At 42.1% G+C, this 17,631-nt stretch overlaps 1 protein-coding gene across 1 annotated transcript in view; it reads left to right on the forward strand.

Moving 5' to 3' along the window:
* Nucleotides 1-17,631, forward strand: part of LOC120020431 (choline transporter-like protein 5-A) — a 62,987-nt gene that overhangs the window by 26,781 nt on the left and 18,575 nt on the right. Inside the window, exon 2 of the mRNA XM_038964091.1 lies at nucleotides 11,938-11,986. Within this exon, the coding sequence (XP_038820019.1) occupies nucleotides 11,938-11,986 (49 nt within the window). The remainder of the gene's footprint in view (nucleotides 1-11,937; nucleotides 11,987-17,631) is intronic.

Genomic DNA, 17,631 nt, shown 5'->3' on the forward strand with positions numbered 1-17,631 from the left:
TAAGTCTTATTGAAACATCCAGTCAAATGTTTAAGGAAGTTATTCAAAAAACTCAAAATAACCTATCATTTCAGTTCTCAGAGCATTAATACAACTTTCAAGGAAACAGAGTAAAACATTCTCAGAACATCCTTGCAACCTTAAAATAAACGTTCCCAGAAAAGGCAAAATGTTCACTTCTGTTCTTATGACTGACACTGCGTGTCTGTGAGGATATGAGAGGAAGGGAAAAGGAAAGATAGAGAGTAGTATATTTTCTCCCTCTGCCATAGCAATGATCTACACAGCCAGTGGATGTGACCTAGTTTAGAACAGGCTGCATCATATTAAACTTTAATACTTGCTAACAAACTAGATCCCATTACTGTGTGGAGCTCCATCTCTCAAGTGTTTTTCTCACGATTAGTTTTCTTCTGTCTTTTTTTTCTACCTTAGAGCTGTAGAGGCAGTTTTAAAATGGCCCTATGGATATGGTGTTCATATTGGGACAGCCTCAGTCTCTACAGAACTTGTCAATGTCATCCGGAGTTGTCTCATCAACTTGGACACTGTTTATGAAACAGCAACTAAAAGCCAAGCGTGGTCTGGGTAATCGTCAAGGGTTAAATTGCTATGTATAGAAATGTCAAACACTTCAAGGTAATGGTGATCCAGTATAAAATGACTTATACCTGGACGTTTCCTTCAAGTTCTCTTAGTCTGGTTCTGTCTCTCTACATTCATTGCTCTTGACATACTCTTCCTGGCTGAAACGTGAGGCTTCAAGATACATTAGCAGGTGATATTCAGTGTGACAGCCAACTTCGCCTGTTTCCACTTGAGGCCAACTGATACAATTAGCACAAACATAGACTGGATTGCTTACAAAGGCACTAATACAGCCAGTGTGTTCTGCAGTCAATGGGCTGTACAGTCAGTGAGCCTCAGTCAATAAGACTACTTATAGTTGTCGATTTTCTAAAAGTGTGGTGTTACATCGAGGTGGCCATCTTGTCCATCCATGGTCCAGATAATGCTTTTGAACTCTGACCCTGCTTTGATTTCGAAGGTGAAAGTATCTGACTTTTAACCTCCACTGTATCCATTTGTATTGCCCAGCCGTGGATAAACTCAGGGGGTCTGGGACTACAGCTACCCCACAGTGCTCTGAGTGCCTGCCTTGCAGGTGTCAGATGAGTTAGGTCCAGTTTATATTTATACCTACTGAACCGTCGTCATGGATGGATACCTCTCATTTATTCTTCTTACCCAGAATACCCCACTGTGTGGATGAAACTCCGAAGCCAAATAAATGCATGGAGCAGAGAAGGGGAGAGGGAAATAAAGGCCAAGAAGGAGGGAAATACTATAGATAGTGTATGTAAGAGTGAGTGAGTGACAGAGGGAAATAAAAAGAGAGAGCGATAAGCCCCCAAATCAGCAGAGATGAAACTCCGTTATTGATGTGTAAGACGTCCTGTGCCAGCATGACAAGAGAGACTGTTACCTTCCATGTAAAATGAATTGTTAGCCAGCATTATACTCCCTCACGTTTGGTGCAGGAGAAAGGAAAACTGTTATTACAAACACAGCTGGGTGTATCACCCTCTATATACCACACAGCAAGACCTGCTCTAAATTCACACTTGAGAAAGTGTACTTGTTAAGGCACTAGAAAATAGAGGGGAAAGGGTCTATGGTGGCTAACAGTTTATAATGCCTAAATCACACATTTTACATGGAGCCACTTGAGACTGATGGACTGTGAATATTATCCTAACACCACCAACCTCTATTCAGTCGTGTTTCTATAACTTTAATTTCTACTACCTCCACTATTCAGTCGTGTTTCTAGAACTTTAATTTCTACTACCTCCACTATTCAGTCGTGTTTCTAGAACTTTAATTTCTACTACCTCCACTATTCAGTCGTGTTTCTAGAACTTTAATTTCTACTACCTCCACTATTCGACTACTTATGTTTTTTGCTCCCCATAGCAATTCTACACTCATTTCCTCCACTATTGCAGATTCCACAACAAGCTAGTTTTTGATCCATTACGAACAAAGCTTCCAAGCAAACAAACCATTGAACTGCAAACTTAATGTTCCAATTTCAGTTCTTTGATTAAGTACAGAGACATTGTCGATTGATGACAATCTTTGAGAGTTGATCATGGTAGTACAGCAACACCTTTAAACATGTAATTCCGTATCTCTATCTCAATGGAGCTATGTCTGTCTGTGTGTGCCTGCGTACATTTGCTTGCTTGTGTGTGATATATTTCAGAGGGCCGGAAGTGGAGACAGCTCAGAGCTCTAACCACCCTAAGACAGGACTAAGTGTTTTTCCTCTACCTCACTGTGTTATTATGATTGAATGAGCCCATCTGGCTTCTGTAGATGGAGAGTCATTGACGCTGGGTGTTGGTGTTTGATTCAGGTTGTCTGGAACAAAGCACCTCAATCTATCACTGCTTGTACTGGGAGGGGAGACCAACACACTGGAATGAGCTTCCTCTGTCTTTGTTACAATATCAAGTCTCTCTGTATCTCCGCTGTAGGTAGCTAGCTGTAAGTGGGTTTTACTGTTGTAGCACTGAGCCATTGCAGTAGTCCTGTCGTCAGTGTCTCTGGTAAAAGACCTGGGATAAAAGTGCTACATGTTCATTAGGCCTACTTGGAATGTTGTCATGTGTGAAAGCTATCTTAGAGATGTTGGGCATCTATTCCAACTTCAGCAATTTGCACTTTAAAGCTAGCTACCACACATTAACAAGCGGACGTCTTTTAAATAGCTGTTGAGGTATGTAGTGAAAGTCAACGTCTCTCCCTCATTCATTAACTTTCAACAGCATCTGTTAACCCGGAGTCGTAGACAGCGTGTCCTGTGGCCTTCACGACCGTTAACTCACTTGGTTAACCCCTCCTGACCATGAAACGCAACAACCACAACTACCGTATTGGGAGCTGCACTTCTGTGAAGAAAAAAACATTGAGGCTTATGTCCCGGAAATGTTTTTAACTGAAAGACTGCAACAACAACAAAACATTATTATTATTATATATTTTTTTTGCAGCACTGGTGTGTTGTGCTGCGCCAGGTAGAAATTGCTGTGTCACTGCATCTTCTACTCTTGTTGCGCTACAGTCAACACATCTCATTACACTCAATTGACCACTCGACCGCACAACTCCACCCACGGTCAATCTGTCTGACCGTGACCATTTAGCTGTGAGAACCCTTAGCACCCACTTAACTGTGAGCGTCTGACCATGAGATTGGCCAGCCCAGAGCAGAACCACTCCTCATCATCCTCTCTGCACACCGCTACACAGCAATCTGCTTGCAGGAGGAACATAGGCGCTGTGATTCCTCTGGGCTGCTCCTGACAAGCAATAATAGTCCTAATGTGTGTTTTTATTGTAGGCCAGGGAATTAAAGCAATATTAAACCCGGGAGACTTCCTGGTAGTTAATGTGCTGGGGAACGTGTGGTGCGTGAGGTGTGGGGAGACTTCCTGGTAGTTAATGTGCTGGGGAACGTGTGGTGCGTGAGGTGTGGGGAGACTTCCTGGTAGTTAATGTGCTGGGGAACGTGTGGTGCGTGAGGTGTGGGGAGACTTCCTGGTAGTTAATGTGCTGGGGAACGTGTGGTGCGTGAGGTGTGGGGAGACTTCCTGGTAGTTAATGTGCTGGGGAACGTGTGGTGCGTGAGGTGTGGGGAGACTTCCTGGTAGTTAATGTGCTGGGGAACGTGTGGTGCGTGAGGTGTGGGGAGACTTCCTGGTAGTTAATGTGCTGGGGAACGTGTGGTGCGTGAGGTGTGGGGAGACTTCCTGGTAGTTAATGTGCTGGGGAACGTGTGGTGCGTGAGGTGTGGGGAGACTTCCTGGTAGTTAATGTGCTGGGGAACGTGTGGTGCGTGAGGTGTGGGGAGACTTCCTGGTAGTTAATGTGCTGGGGAACGTGTGGTGCGTGAGGTGTGGGGAGACTTCCTGGTAGTTAATGTGCTGGGGAACGTGTGGTGCGTGAGGTGTGGGGAGACTCAAAGCAGGTAGGTAAGTAGAACTGAGAGGGAACTCATACCAAATACTAACTTGAAGTACTGTAACTTGACAGGCCTTCCTGTATGATAGTCCACTGTCTTAAATTTGGTGGCAGCAGTGGGATCTGGACATCTACGAATAAATCACTGTAAGTAAACAAACATGCACTTGAAGACCTTGTTGTGCAAGCCTGCCTTACTGTCACCTCCCTTGGCTGTAAAGGTCCACTGTCTTATCAAGATGTTTAAGACTGGTGTGTCTCACACCCCTGATAGTCTCACTTAGCTTGGCCTATAGACCTTGCTTGTTCCATTTTGACCTGTACCCCTGACTTGTGTGTTGTACTGAGGAACATAAGGCTAATGTAAACAAGTGCGGCAGGCCAAACTAAACAGGGATTTAGGAGACACCAGCACAGATTGTTGCCATGGTGTTGCTAATGGGATTGTTACAGAAGAGTCAGGATTAAAGTCACTGAGTGACACTGTGTGACACAGCCTGAACCATGCAGGGCCTGAATGACTGGGTGTGTTTACTAGGTCCTCAGCACTGAACACATGTACTGTGTTGCAGAGAGGGTTTTGCTGAACAAACATGCCTCTAGACAGAGGTAACATTATACTTGATATCTTCATCATAAGGCCATATAACAATGATGTCATCTTTTGGCAACAACATGGCGTCCGTACCAGGAAATGATCAAATTATATTATTTTTCACATGCTTCGTAAACAACAGGTGTAGACTATTTACGGCCCTTCCCAACAATGCAGAGAGAAAAAAAAAGATAAATGGAGGAATAACAGGAGGAATAAATGCACAATGATACAGTGCCTTCGGAAAGATTCAGAGCCCTTGACTTTTTCAACATTTTGTTACTTTTCAGCCTATTTCTAAAATGGTATAAATTATTTGATCAATTATCTACACACAATACCCCATAATGACAAAGAGGAAACAGGTTTTTAGAAATGTTTGCAAATTTATAAAAAATACAAACCGAAAAACCTTATTTACATAAGTATTCAGACCCTTTGACTTTTTCCACCTGTGGTAAATTCAATTCATTGGACATGATTTGGAAAGGCACACACCTGTCTATATAAGGTCCCACAGTTGACAGTACATGTCAGAGCAAAAACCATGCCATGAGGTCAAAGGAATTGTCCGTAGAGCTACGATACAGGTTTGTGTCGAGGCACATACAGTTGTAGTCGGAAGCTTACATACACTTTAGCCAAATACATTTAAACTCAGTTTTTCACATTCCACATTCCATTTAATCCTAGTAAAAATTCCCTGTCTTAGGTCAGTTAGGATCACCACTTTATTTTAAGAATGTGAAATGTCAGAATAATAGTAGAGAATTATTTCTTTCAGCTTTTATTTCTTTCATCACATTCCCAGTGGGTCAGAAGTTTACATACAGTCAATTAGTATTTGGTAGCATTGCCTTTAAATTGTTTAACTTGGGTCAAACGTTTTGGGTAGCCTTCCACAAGCTTCCCTGTCACGCCCTGACCTTAGAGATCCTTTTTATGTCTCTATTTTGGTTGGTCAGGGCGTGAGTTGGGGTGGGCATTCTATGTTTTTGTTCTATGTTGTCTATTTCTATGTGTTTGGCCGGGTGTGGTTCTCAATCAGAGGCAGCTGTCTATCGTTGTCTCTGATTGAGAACCATACTTAGGTAGCCTTTTCCCACCTGTGTTTTGTGGGTAGTTGTTTCCTGTTTTGTGTCTACACCAGACAGGACTGTTTCGTTTGTTCCGTTTTGTTATTTTTTGTTCTAGTGTTCAGTATTATTAAAAGTCATGAACACGTATTACGCTGCACCTTGGTCCTCTCCTTCTTCCTCAGACGAACGTTGTTACATTACCACAATAAGTTGGGTGAATTTTGTCCCATTCCTCCTGACAGAGCTGATGAAACTGAGTCAGTTTTGTAGGCCTTGCTCACACATGCTTTTTCAGTTCTGCCCACACATTTTCTATATGATTGAGGTCAGGGCATTGTGATGGCCAATCAATACCTTGACTTTGTTGTCCTTAAGCCATTTTTCCACAACTTTGGAAGTATGCTTGGGGTCATTGTCCTTTTGGAAGACTCATTTGCGACCAAGCTTTAACTTCCTGACTGATGTCTTGATGTTGCTTCAATATATCCACATAATATTCCTTCCTCATGATGTTGTTTATTTTGTGAAGTGCACCAGTCCCTCCTGCAGCAAAGCACCCCCACAACATGATGCTGCCACCCCCGTGCTTCATGGTTGGGATGGTGTTCTTCGGCTTGCACACCTCACTTCTTTTCTCCAAACATAACGAGGGTCATTATGGCCAAACAGTTCTAATTTTGTTTCATCAGACCAGACGACATTAATCTTAAAAGTATGATATTTGTCCCCATGTGCAGTTGCAAACCGTAGTCTGGATTTTTATTGCGGTTTTGGAGCAGTGGCTTCTTCCTTGCTGAACGGCCTTTCAGGTTCTGTCGGTAAAGGACTCGTTTTACTTTGGATATAGATACTTTTGTACCTGTTTCCTCCAGCATCTTCACAAGGTCCTTTGCTATTGTTCTGGGATTGATTTACATTTTTCGCACCAAAGTACGTTCATCTCAAGGAGACAGAACGTGTCTCCTTCTTGAGCGGTATGACGGCTGCGTGGTCCCATGGTGTTTATACTTGCATACTATTGTTTGTACAGATGAACGTGGTACCTTCAGGCGTTTGGAAATTGCTCCCAAGGATGAACCAGACCTGTGGAGGTCTATAATTTTGTTTTCTGAGGTCTTCTTTTGATTTTCCCATGATGTCAAGCAAAGAGGCATTGAGTTGGAAGGTAGGCCTTGAAATACATCCACAGGTACACCTCCAATTTACTCAAATGATGTCAATTAGCCTATCAGAAGCATCTAAAGCCATGACATCATTTTCTGGAACTTTCCAAGCTGTTTAAATGCACTGTCAACTTAGTGTATGTAAACTTCTGACCCACTGGAATTGTGATACAGTGAAATAATCTGTCTGGAACAATTGTTAGAAAAATTACTTGTGTCATGCACAAAGTAGATGTCCTAACTAACTTGCCCAAACTATAGTTTGTTAACAAGAAATTTGTGGAGTGGTTGAGAAATTAGTTTTAATGACTCCAACCTAAGTGTATGTAAACTTCCGACTTCAACTGTATGTGTAACCTTTTCTTTAACTAGGCAAGTCAGTTAAGAACAAATTCTATTTACAATGACGGCGTGTACCGGCCAAACCCGGACAATGCTGGGACAGTTGTGTGCTGCCCTATGGGACTCCCAATCACAGCCGGTTGTGAATCAGCCTGGATTCTAACCAAGCACTGAGATGCAGTGCCTTAGACCGCTGCGCCGCTCGGGTGCCCAATTTCTGGGGAAGGGTACCAAAACATTTATGCAGCATTGAAGATCCCCAAGAACACAGAGGCCTCCATTCTTAAATGAAAGAAGTTTGGATCCACGACGACTCTTCCCAAAGCTGGCCGCCTGGCCAAACTGAGCAATCGGGGGAGAAGGGCCTACGTCAGGGAGGTGGCCAAGAATACGATGGTCACTCTGACAGAGCTCCAGATTTCCTCTGTGGAGAGTGGGAGAACCTTCCAGAAGGACAACCATCTCTGCAGCACTCCACCAATCAGGCTTTTATGGTAGCGTGGCCAGACAGAAGCCATTCCTCAGTAAAAAGCACATGACAGCCCGTTTGGAGTTTGTCAAAAGGCACCTAAAGACTCTCAGACCATGAGAAACAAGGTTCTCTGTTCTGATGAAACCAATATTGAACTCTTTGGCCAGAATGCCAAGTGTCACGTCTAGAGGAAACCTGGCACCATCCTTATGGTGAAGCATGGTGGTGGCAGCATCTTGCTGTGGAGATGTTTTTCAGAGGCAGGGACTAGGAGACTAGTCAGGATCGAAGGAAAGATGAATGGAGCAAAGTACAGAGAGCTCCTTGATGAAAACCTGCTCAGGACTTCAAATGTTTTTAGATTTTCAAGCAGATTTAAGTCAAAACTGTTACTTGGCCCCTCAGGCACATTCACTGTCTTCTTGGAAAGCAACTGTACATTTGGCCTTGTAGGTTATTGTCCTGCTGAAAGGACATCTCTCGGTATCTAGTGGAAAGCAGACTGAACCAGATTTTGCCTGTGCTTAACTCCATTACGTTTCTTTGTTTATCCTGTGAAATTATCCAGTCCTTAACGATTACAAGCATACCCATAACATGATGCAGCCACCACTATGATTGAAAATATGGAGAGTGGTACTCAGTAATGGGTTGTATTGGATTTGCCCCAAACATAACACATCGTATTCAGAGCAAAAAGTGAATTGCTTTGCTACATTTTTTGCAGCATTACTTTAGTGCCTTCTTGCAAACAGGATGCATGTTTTGGAATATTTGTTATTCTGTACTGGCTTCCTTCTTTTCACTCTGTCAATTAGGTTAGTATTGTGGAGTAACTACAATGTTGTTGATCCATCCTCAGTTTTGTCCTATCACAGCCATTAAACTCTAACTGTTTTAAAGTCACCGTTGGCATCATGGTGAAATCCCTGAGTGGTTTCCTTCCTCTCCGGCAAATGAGTTAAGAAGGAAGCCTGTATCTTTGCAGTGACTGGGTGTATTAATACACCATCCAAAGTGTAATTAATAACTTCACCATTCTCAAAGGTATATTCAGTGTCTGCTTTTTAAATGTTTTCCAATCTACCAATAGGTGCCCTTTTTTGCGAAGCATTTTAAAACATCCCTGGTCTTTGTGGTTGAATCTGTGTTTGAAATTCACTGCTCGACTGAGGGACCTTACAAGTATCTGTATGTGTGGGGTACAGACATGAGGTAGTCATTCAAAAATAATTTTAAACACTATTGCGCAGAGTGAGTCCATGCAACTTATTATGTGACTTGTTTACTCCTGAACTTATTTAGGTTTGCCATAACAGGGGTTGAATACTTATTGACTCACTTAAATTTCAGCTTAAAATGTTTAATTCATTTGTAAAAAATTACAAAAAACATAATTTCACTTTGACATTATGGGGTATTGTGTGTAGGCCATTTTAAATTCAGACTGTAACACCACAAGCAGTGTGAATACTTTCTGAAGGCACTGTATTATGGAAATTGAAATCTTGTTGCAGTGCTTCTGCTACAACTCTTGTCAATCTGTATAGGCTCTCTCCCCAGCCACATACAAATATCAATCCAAGGATGATATGGGTCTGTGGGCCAAGCCAGCAGGCACTTGGCAGGGTGTGGACCTGCACATCCGATCAATAGTCACCGTGCTTCTTCGCTGTAGTCTTGCCTGACTGGAGGAAACACAATATTGCTGCTCTTTCTCTACACACATGCACGAATACTCACACATGCGCTCAGACACACACAAATGAATAAGCATGCACACACATATATATATATATATATATATATGCAAGTGCACACAGACTCATGCGCAGCCCCCCCCCCCGAAGCAGTTTGGTCAGGGGGTCAGCTGTCTAGGCTAGACAAATCGATTTCTGCTGCTGACAGCCACTCCAAGGTAAGCCTGAGGTATTGAGACTGGCTGAGATGGATAAGAAAGGAAAATAGGGAGAGTGGCTTTAAGATGGATAGGAGGAGAGACGGACAGAGAAAGAGTGTTCGTTTTCTTTGTGAATATGAATGTCTGTCGAGGTCACGTCAGGAAAATCTCTTGATCCTTCTCATATTCTGAAAAGATCACAGTGACATACAAAGAGATCTAGGATCCTTGCCAGGAAAACCTGATAATCAACTCCCACACTCTCCACAGCGGCCTATTCTCTTTTGATACCCTTATGGATGTAACCGTTTATGAAAGAGTGATAAATAAGAAATTAGAGTAACACTATCTGGCCTATTTCTGTTCCCTCTGCTTAGCAGACTGGAGGGACGATGCACAAACTGGGACAGTTATTGAGAGTTACTGTACTGTAGTTTACACAAGCTTTCACTTAATCTTGAGAAATGTGGATTATTCAGTTACCTACTCCATCTTGGGTCAGAGTTCATGTTGTTTCACAGTGAATGCTGTTGGAGATGCTGGTTATCCGGGGGAGTAGTTTGACGGTAGCTGGACAGCAGTAAGCATGTATACTGTAGTTTAAGTTTAGGTACTGCATGGCAGTAGTTATTTTAAAGGCAACTTGAATTTAGGTACTCATTCTGCAAAATGTGGCCTGCCAATCAACTGAATATTTTGTTTATGCTTTGCTCATTCAACACAATTTGATTGGTGTGGGGGGGGGGGTGAAATAATTAAGTGCCAGATTTTCAGTGAACAAACTAGCCAGCAGCATACCGACCTGCATCCCACTGCTGGTTTGCCTCTGAAGCTAAGTAGGGTTGGACCTGGTCAGTCCCTGGATGGGAGACCAGATGCTGATGGAAGTGGTGTTGGAGGGTCAGTAGGAGGCACTGTTTCCTCTGCTCTCAAAAATAAATATTCCATTTCAGTGATTGGGGACATTTCCCTGTCTTTTGGATGGGATGTTAAACCGGTGTCCTGGCTCTCTGTGGTCACTAAAGATCCCATGGCACTTATCGTAGGGTTGTTAACCCTGGTGTCATGGCTAAATTGCCAATCTGTCCCTCATACCATCATGGCCACCTAATCATCCCCAGCTTCCAAATGGCTCATTCATTTCCTGTAACTAGTCCCCAGGTTGTTGCCAGAAATGAGAATGTTGCCAGAAATGAGAATGTGTTCTCAGTCAACTTACCTGGTAAAATAAGGAGGGGGGAAAAACTGACACTGCAAAATCCAACTGCATTATTCAGACAAGATGACAGAAACCAGAGAGGAGAAAAAATTGTTCATACACCTGAGTGAAAATGTGAAAACACAAACTCAGAAAGTCACCTTCAACAACCCACAGTGAAGTAATTTTTTGCCCAGAAACACAAATTCTTTCTCTGCTTCAATCTCTTAAAAACTTCTTCGGGATCAGTGTCCCATCCACAGGACTGTTGAGCTAATGTAGGCTAATGCGATTAACATGAGGTTGTAAGTAGCGAGAACATTTCCCAGGACATAGACATATCTGATATTGACCGAAAGCTTAAATTATTGTTAATCTAACTGCACTGTCCAATTTACAGTAGCTATTACAGTGAAAGAATACCATGCTATTGTTTGAGGAGAGTGCACAATTTTGAACATGAAAAGTTATTAATGAACAAATTAGGCACATTTGGGCAGTCTTGATATAAATGCAATAGTTCATTGGATCAGTCTAAAACTTTGCACATACACTGCTGCCATCTAGCGGCCAAAATCTAAATTGCTCCTGGGCTGGAATAATACATTATGGCCTTTCACTTGCATTTCAAAGATGATGGTACCAAAAAAATACAAAAGAACGGTTGGTTTTTGCTTTGTATTATCTTTTACCAGATCTATTGTGTTATTCTCCTACATTCCTTTCACATTTCCACAAACTTCAAAGTGTTTCCTTTCAAATAGTACCAAGTATATGCATATCCTTGCTTCAGGGCCTGAGCTACAGGCAGTTAGAGTTTAAGCTTCATTGTGTTATCTTTGATGATTTTCTTAAATTGTATGTGGAGGCGTCACCGGCTGGAGCGCCCGTATGTACTAAATTTTTTTTCAAATCAATTCAATCAATCATTTCAAACTCTGGTCCTGAACTTCTCAATCTTATTATAATTTATTTTTCAAAGACCAGTACACTCCCCTACCGAGTTTCTACACTCCTTGTCTATGGACCCATTCATGCTTTGGGTCTTGCTGTTCGGCCATTGAGTTAGCTTAGCTGACACCTGCTTAATCATGTTTCGTATCGTTATTCTTCGTATCACTTCATCACTTTGACTAATGTGGAAATGTCTCTTCTTCAGGAGAACCACGCAAGTTTGACCCAACATTTAGAGGACCAATCTGCAACAGGTAATGTTTCACTTTGCTTTTGCATTATCACAGTTTAACTGTGCGTCTTGATTGTTTCATTGCTGGGACTGAGGGCTTGTTGCTACAGATTTGTTATCTTAATTTGATCACTCTGTTGTCGCATAGAATTTTCCTGCACAACAGGAAATGCAAATTGTAGTGTATTCAAGGTTTAAAAAGTTAGTAATTTCAACTTGAAAATTTCAGACTTGACTTGCTCTAACGAAAAATGTATCAACCCCTGTAAAAATGTCCGTGGATTATAATCCACATAATAATTCACTTTTCCTGTTGCTGCAGGATTATTTTCCTGCTGTGAGAAGCAGGGTAAAATTAAGATTTGAATGTGTAATCCCATTTCCAGACAGTGAGTGTTTTCATATAGATTCAGTGCCTCTTCACTAGCCTCGCAAGCCGCCTGATCCAGCCAGCGAACATTAATGTCAGCTTGCAAAATCAGGCGGCTTGCAAGGCTACCTCTTCAATACACTGCTGCCAATGGGCACGTTCGAGCGGATACATTTTGTCTAGTCAGTGACCATCGTTGTTCACCAACTTTCAAAGTGTGTTGCATTATGGGGATACAAATGTTCTGACTTGCGCCTACAATGTCGACTGCATGGACTAAACATGTGATCAAAGGTCATGCAGTTTTAGATGAAGTCGCTGTAGTTGCTTCTCAGTAACTGCACCATGCAGCCATCACCTGCATTGTGGGAGGCGCTATTTGTCAACCACTCATTAAGGTGTTTTTTGTTGAACCACGCGAACGTGATCAAAGACATGACTGAAACAGGAACCAACTTTGCCAGAATTCTAAAGCTACAGGGGCTACAAATGAAAGTTATATTTGAGACCTCTCTCTAACCAATTATTTGCACACATGTTATGTTTTCAGTGAGTGTATGATATGGGAGTATTGAACATTTTTCTTTAAACATTTATAAAGACATGTTTATGAACAATAGCAGCTATGGTAACACTGCCATGCGGATCTGAGCCTTGCTGTTTGAAAACCACAACAGTGTCTGACTTTTGGCTGTCAGACTTCATTCATCGACTTTCGTCTACAGTCAGCTTCGTTAGTCTTACTACTCGAACACACCCAATAGCTAGGAGTCATTATGAAAGGAGAGTGTGCTGCCAAAGGGCTGTCCCACTGATGATGTACTGTAGTACACATGTTTTAAGGCTTTGGTGATGTACTACACAACTTTTAATACTACACATCAATGTTAAAGACACACATTCACAAGAGAGCTGTAGTCACCATGGAACTGCCCTGCTGGCAGGCTAGTCCCTTTGCTATATTGACAGTAGTCTGATTTTGATATAGAAAATGTAAATGAATTAAGGGCAACGTCCCTTACCCTTTTAAAAGTAGTGCACTAATCGGAGAATAGGGTGTGATTTGAGACAGAGCCCATGGTCTGCTCTAATCTCTGACTGAAATGAAAATGACTCTGTCATGGAAATTACATTTATAGGCTATAGCTACTAACTTTAAAGCTAATATTTACTGTGAGCTAAGCCTAAACTCATACAGACCCTCTGAAATGTCAGTTGTGCTTAACCCAGTGTCGACCAATTACATTTCAGGTAATATAAGAGATTATTATTTGGTGACATAACTGAAGATTATTCCACAGTATTCAATAATAGGATTTGGTGTTTCAAAATGTTCAGACAGACTATTACCCATAGAGATATAAATGTTCTTTATCTATTCTAATACCATCCATGTTATACAATTATTTGCCACTACATCACAACAACACAGTCAGAAGCAGTAACCAAACCTCCATTCCATTATAAACCAAACCCAAACATTTGAGATTCTCCAGCCAACATTCATCGACGATACAGACCCTCCCTTCCCTACCAATCTCATAGACAGAGCATTAAACCTGAGAGAAGCTGGAGAGAGAACACACCCCCCCCCCCCCCCCCCTCTCCTGTCTGACAGCATCACAGATAAAAGCATGTCAAAGAAAAGAGGGAGAAAAACAGGGAGGAAATCGATGGCTATTAGAAACTCCGGTAACTGGCTGCAATCAGTGTGGCTGCAGTTCAAACCGGCTAGAACTGGAACCAGGTCAGTTGGCTAGAAGAGCCCCACTAACCCAGACAGAGATGGGTGGCGGGGAGCGGAGCAGAGTTGGATGTGTAAATAAGAAATGAGGAGGACCCTTTAAATCCTTAATTAGACCTCACTGACAAAACCCATCCAGGAGAAAAGAGTGGCTGAATAAAAGAGGCTGGAGTGGCTTGTTGTGTTGTGAGGATTGCAGTGTATTGGTGTTGAAAGTGGGTGGAGGGATGGGTCTTGTTATAGGACTCTTCTGAAGGAGTTGTGTTGTGGGGATTCTATGTTGTTAATTGGTGATCAGGGGAATGGCGTGGTAGATTATTGCTGTTATTCCCAGAGAGAAGAAATTCATTCTGCCATTTTAACACTTCCTCTGATCTTCTATTGAACGCTTCCCTTAGTCAGAGCAGGGAGCTGCAGAGATGTAATTATAGATTTTGCTTGTGTGTGTGTGTGTGTGTGGTGCTGCTTGTGAAGCTCTTTTGGTGACAAAAATTACACACAAATAATTCAATTACCAAAACGTTTTATAGCTACACCGTAAGTTTCCGGGCATCCAGCTTTTATCTTGTTCTATTTGATTATTTTAGGATTTCTCTGTATCAGTGTTTTCACCCCAGCAGTAATTCCAGGCCTCAGTTGATATCTTATTAGCTAAAGGAACTACTGATGACACACTGGCTTTGTTCCAGCAATACAGAGATCCTCCCCAGATGACAAACTATTCTAGAGTTTTTGCAAAGCTGCAGACACAACTCGGTGTATCCATCTGGATGTGGATGGGAACCTACCAAGTTAGTTGTTATGTTAAAGCAGTGAGGCTGCTGCTTTGGAGTGCTGGTTTGCCAGCTTTACCAGTTCAATGCCCTTTTCACCTCTAACGCAGTAGGAGGCATATGTAGGAGAGACTTGCTGACTCACACCTGGAGACACCTGCTTGAGTCGCTTGCTCTTTCATCAGTAAATGCTGTTTATCTTTTGTCCTAAAGAGACCCGTGGCAAACGTACTACTTGCAGTTTGTTGGTAGTTGCAAAGTTATGGCTAGTCTGTTTATCTTGTCTATTCTGTTTTATCCAGTCATTTACAGTAGACTAGCGCAAATAGAGAATGCAGAAAAACCTAGCCTGTTTGATGAACGTTTGGTATTTTAAAGTCATAGAAATATATGTAAGTAGTTTATCTGTTTTGAAGTCATACAGTACAAAAATATTGAACTGTTATTGTTCTGTGCAGGTATAATTTCAAGACCATTTTTCACCAGCTGTCAATTTACTGTTCACAGCCATAGTTAGAATCATTAATCAACTTCTCATTACCATTCACAGCCATAGTTAGAATTATCAATCAACTTCTCATTACCGTTCACAGCCATAGTTAGAATCATTAATCAACTTCTCATTACCGTTCACAGCCATAGTTAGAATCATTAATCAACTTCTCATTACCGTTCACAGCCATAGTTAGAATCATTAATCAACTTCTCATTACCGTTCACAGCCATAGTTAGAATCATTTAACCGAGTTCCAATTCAGAGACATAAAGTAGTCCTGCAGGATCAATGTATCAGAGGTTTTAATTAGAAACTAGAAATTAATTCCGTCTCTTCAATGTCTATTTTGAGTGAGAGATATGGAGTCGTTTAATGAAGTGATTTTAGAGATGGCCGTAGATTAAACCAGTCGATTATTGAATCTCAGATCTGTTTGTTCTCTTTCCAACTGCTTGTCACTCAATGCTACAAATTGGCAAAAGAGCACGAACAGATCGGGTGTCAGGCTATTGAATCCCAGGTCGCATCAATTCTCACTGACTGTTTCTTTCCTTCCAAACTATCCTGTGAAATTTGAATCCATGACAGCGACTCAGCAAACAGCACAGCCCTGTTGAGTGTCCTCCGGGTTTTTAGAACAACTATCTCTCTTTCTCTCACACAAACACACTCTCTCTTCTCCTCCATCTCTCCCTGCCTGCGTTTAGCCAAGGTTTCTGCTCTCATGTCAGTGTGTTTAACTCTGCTCAACAGCTGGTGAATGAGAGTTAAGAGGAGAGGACAGAATGTGCAGCGCAGCAGATTCAGCATCAAGCAGGGTCGTTCCAGAGGATTGGAAAGGACACGACTGCATAAACAGAGCAGGAAAACACTGACTAGTCCAGACAGACCTACTATCAACAAGGAGGCAGGAGGGTTTATTTCGCATGGAGAAGGAGAGGAACAATGATTTTGATTGATTAGGAAAGACAGAGTTAACTTCAACCTGTCCCACCACTCCTCACATTCTTGCTCACCGTGTGTGTTTGTGTACAGTTCTGTGTGTCTATGCATTTCTGTTAGACCAGGGGAAAGTGCTGCCTGAGCTCAGCTAAAGGCTGAATTATTGAGCGCTGGGGAGCAGTAGGGAGCGTTGGGCTGTATGTTTGTGAAAGCCCGCTGTGCAGCTTAACACCAGGCCTCTCACTAACGCCGCAATATAACCTCAGTGACACACATGACCCTCTAAGAGTCCTGTTCCAGTGCTGCCAATCACAACCTGGTCTCTATTCCTTGAACACACAACCTGACAGTCATGGTCTGTTTAATCAGGCATTACCTCAGTGCTCTCTAAGTAGTCAACTGGGAAGCCAGGCAGGGGTTTCTATGCATTCGATTGACATATAAGCTGATTAAGATATATTAAACATGACGCTAGATACAGTACCAGTCAAAAGTTTGGACACACCTACTCATTCAAGGGTTTTTCTTTATTTTTATTATTTTCTACATTGTAGAATAATAGTGAAGACATCACAACTATGAAATAAGACATATGGAATCATGTAGTATCCAAAAAAGTGTTAAACAAATATATTTGAGATTCTTCAAAGTAGCCACCCTTTGCCTTGACGACAGCTTTGCACACGCTTGGCATTCTCTCAACCAGCTTCACCCGGAATGCTTTTCCAACTGTCTTGAAGGAGTTCCCACATATGCTGAGTACTTGTTGGCTGCTTTTCCTTCACTCTGCGGTCCAACTCATCCCAAACCATCTCAATTGAGTTGAGGTCAGGGGATTGTGGAGGCCAGGTCATCTGATGCAGCACTCCATCACTCTCCTTCTTGGTCATATAGCCCTTACACAGCCTGGAGGTGTGTTGGGTCATTGTCCTGTTGAAAAACAAATGATAGTCCCACTAAGTGCAAACCAGATGGGATGGTGTATCGCTGCAGATTGCTGTGGTAACCATGCTGGTTAAGTGTGCCTTGAATTCTAAATAAATCACCAACAGTGTCACCAGCAAAGTACTCCCACAACATCACACATCCTCCATGCAATGTCCATTGCTCGTGTTTCTTGGCCCAAGCAAGTCTCTTCTTCTTATTGGTGTCCTTTAGTAGTGGTTTCTTTGCAGCAATTGGACCATGAAGGCCTGATTCACGCAGTCTCCTCTGAACAGTTGATGTTGAGATGTGTCTGTTACTTGAACTCTTTGAGGCATTTATTTGTGCTGCAATTCCAATGAACTAGTGACTCTAATGAACTTCTCCTTTACAGCAGAGGTAGCTCTGGGTCTTTCTT

The sequence above is a fragment of the Salvelinus namaycush genome, chromosome 25 (genome assembly GCF_016432855.1).
Source record: "Salvelinus namaycush isolate Seneca chromosome 25, SaNama_1.0, whole genome shotgun sequence".
Classification (NCBI taxonomy): Eukaryota; Metazoa; Chordata; class Actinopteri; order Salmoniformes; family Salmonidae; genus Salvelinus; species Salvelinus namaycush.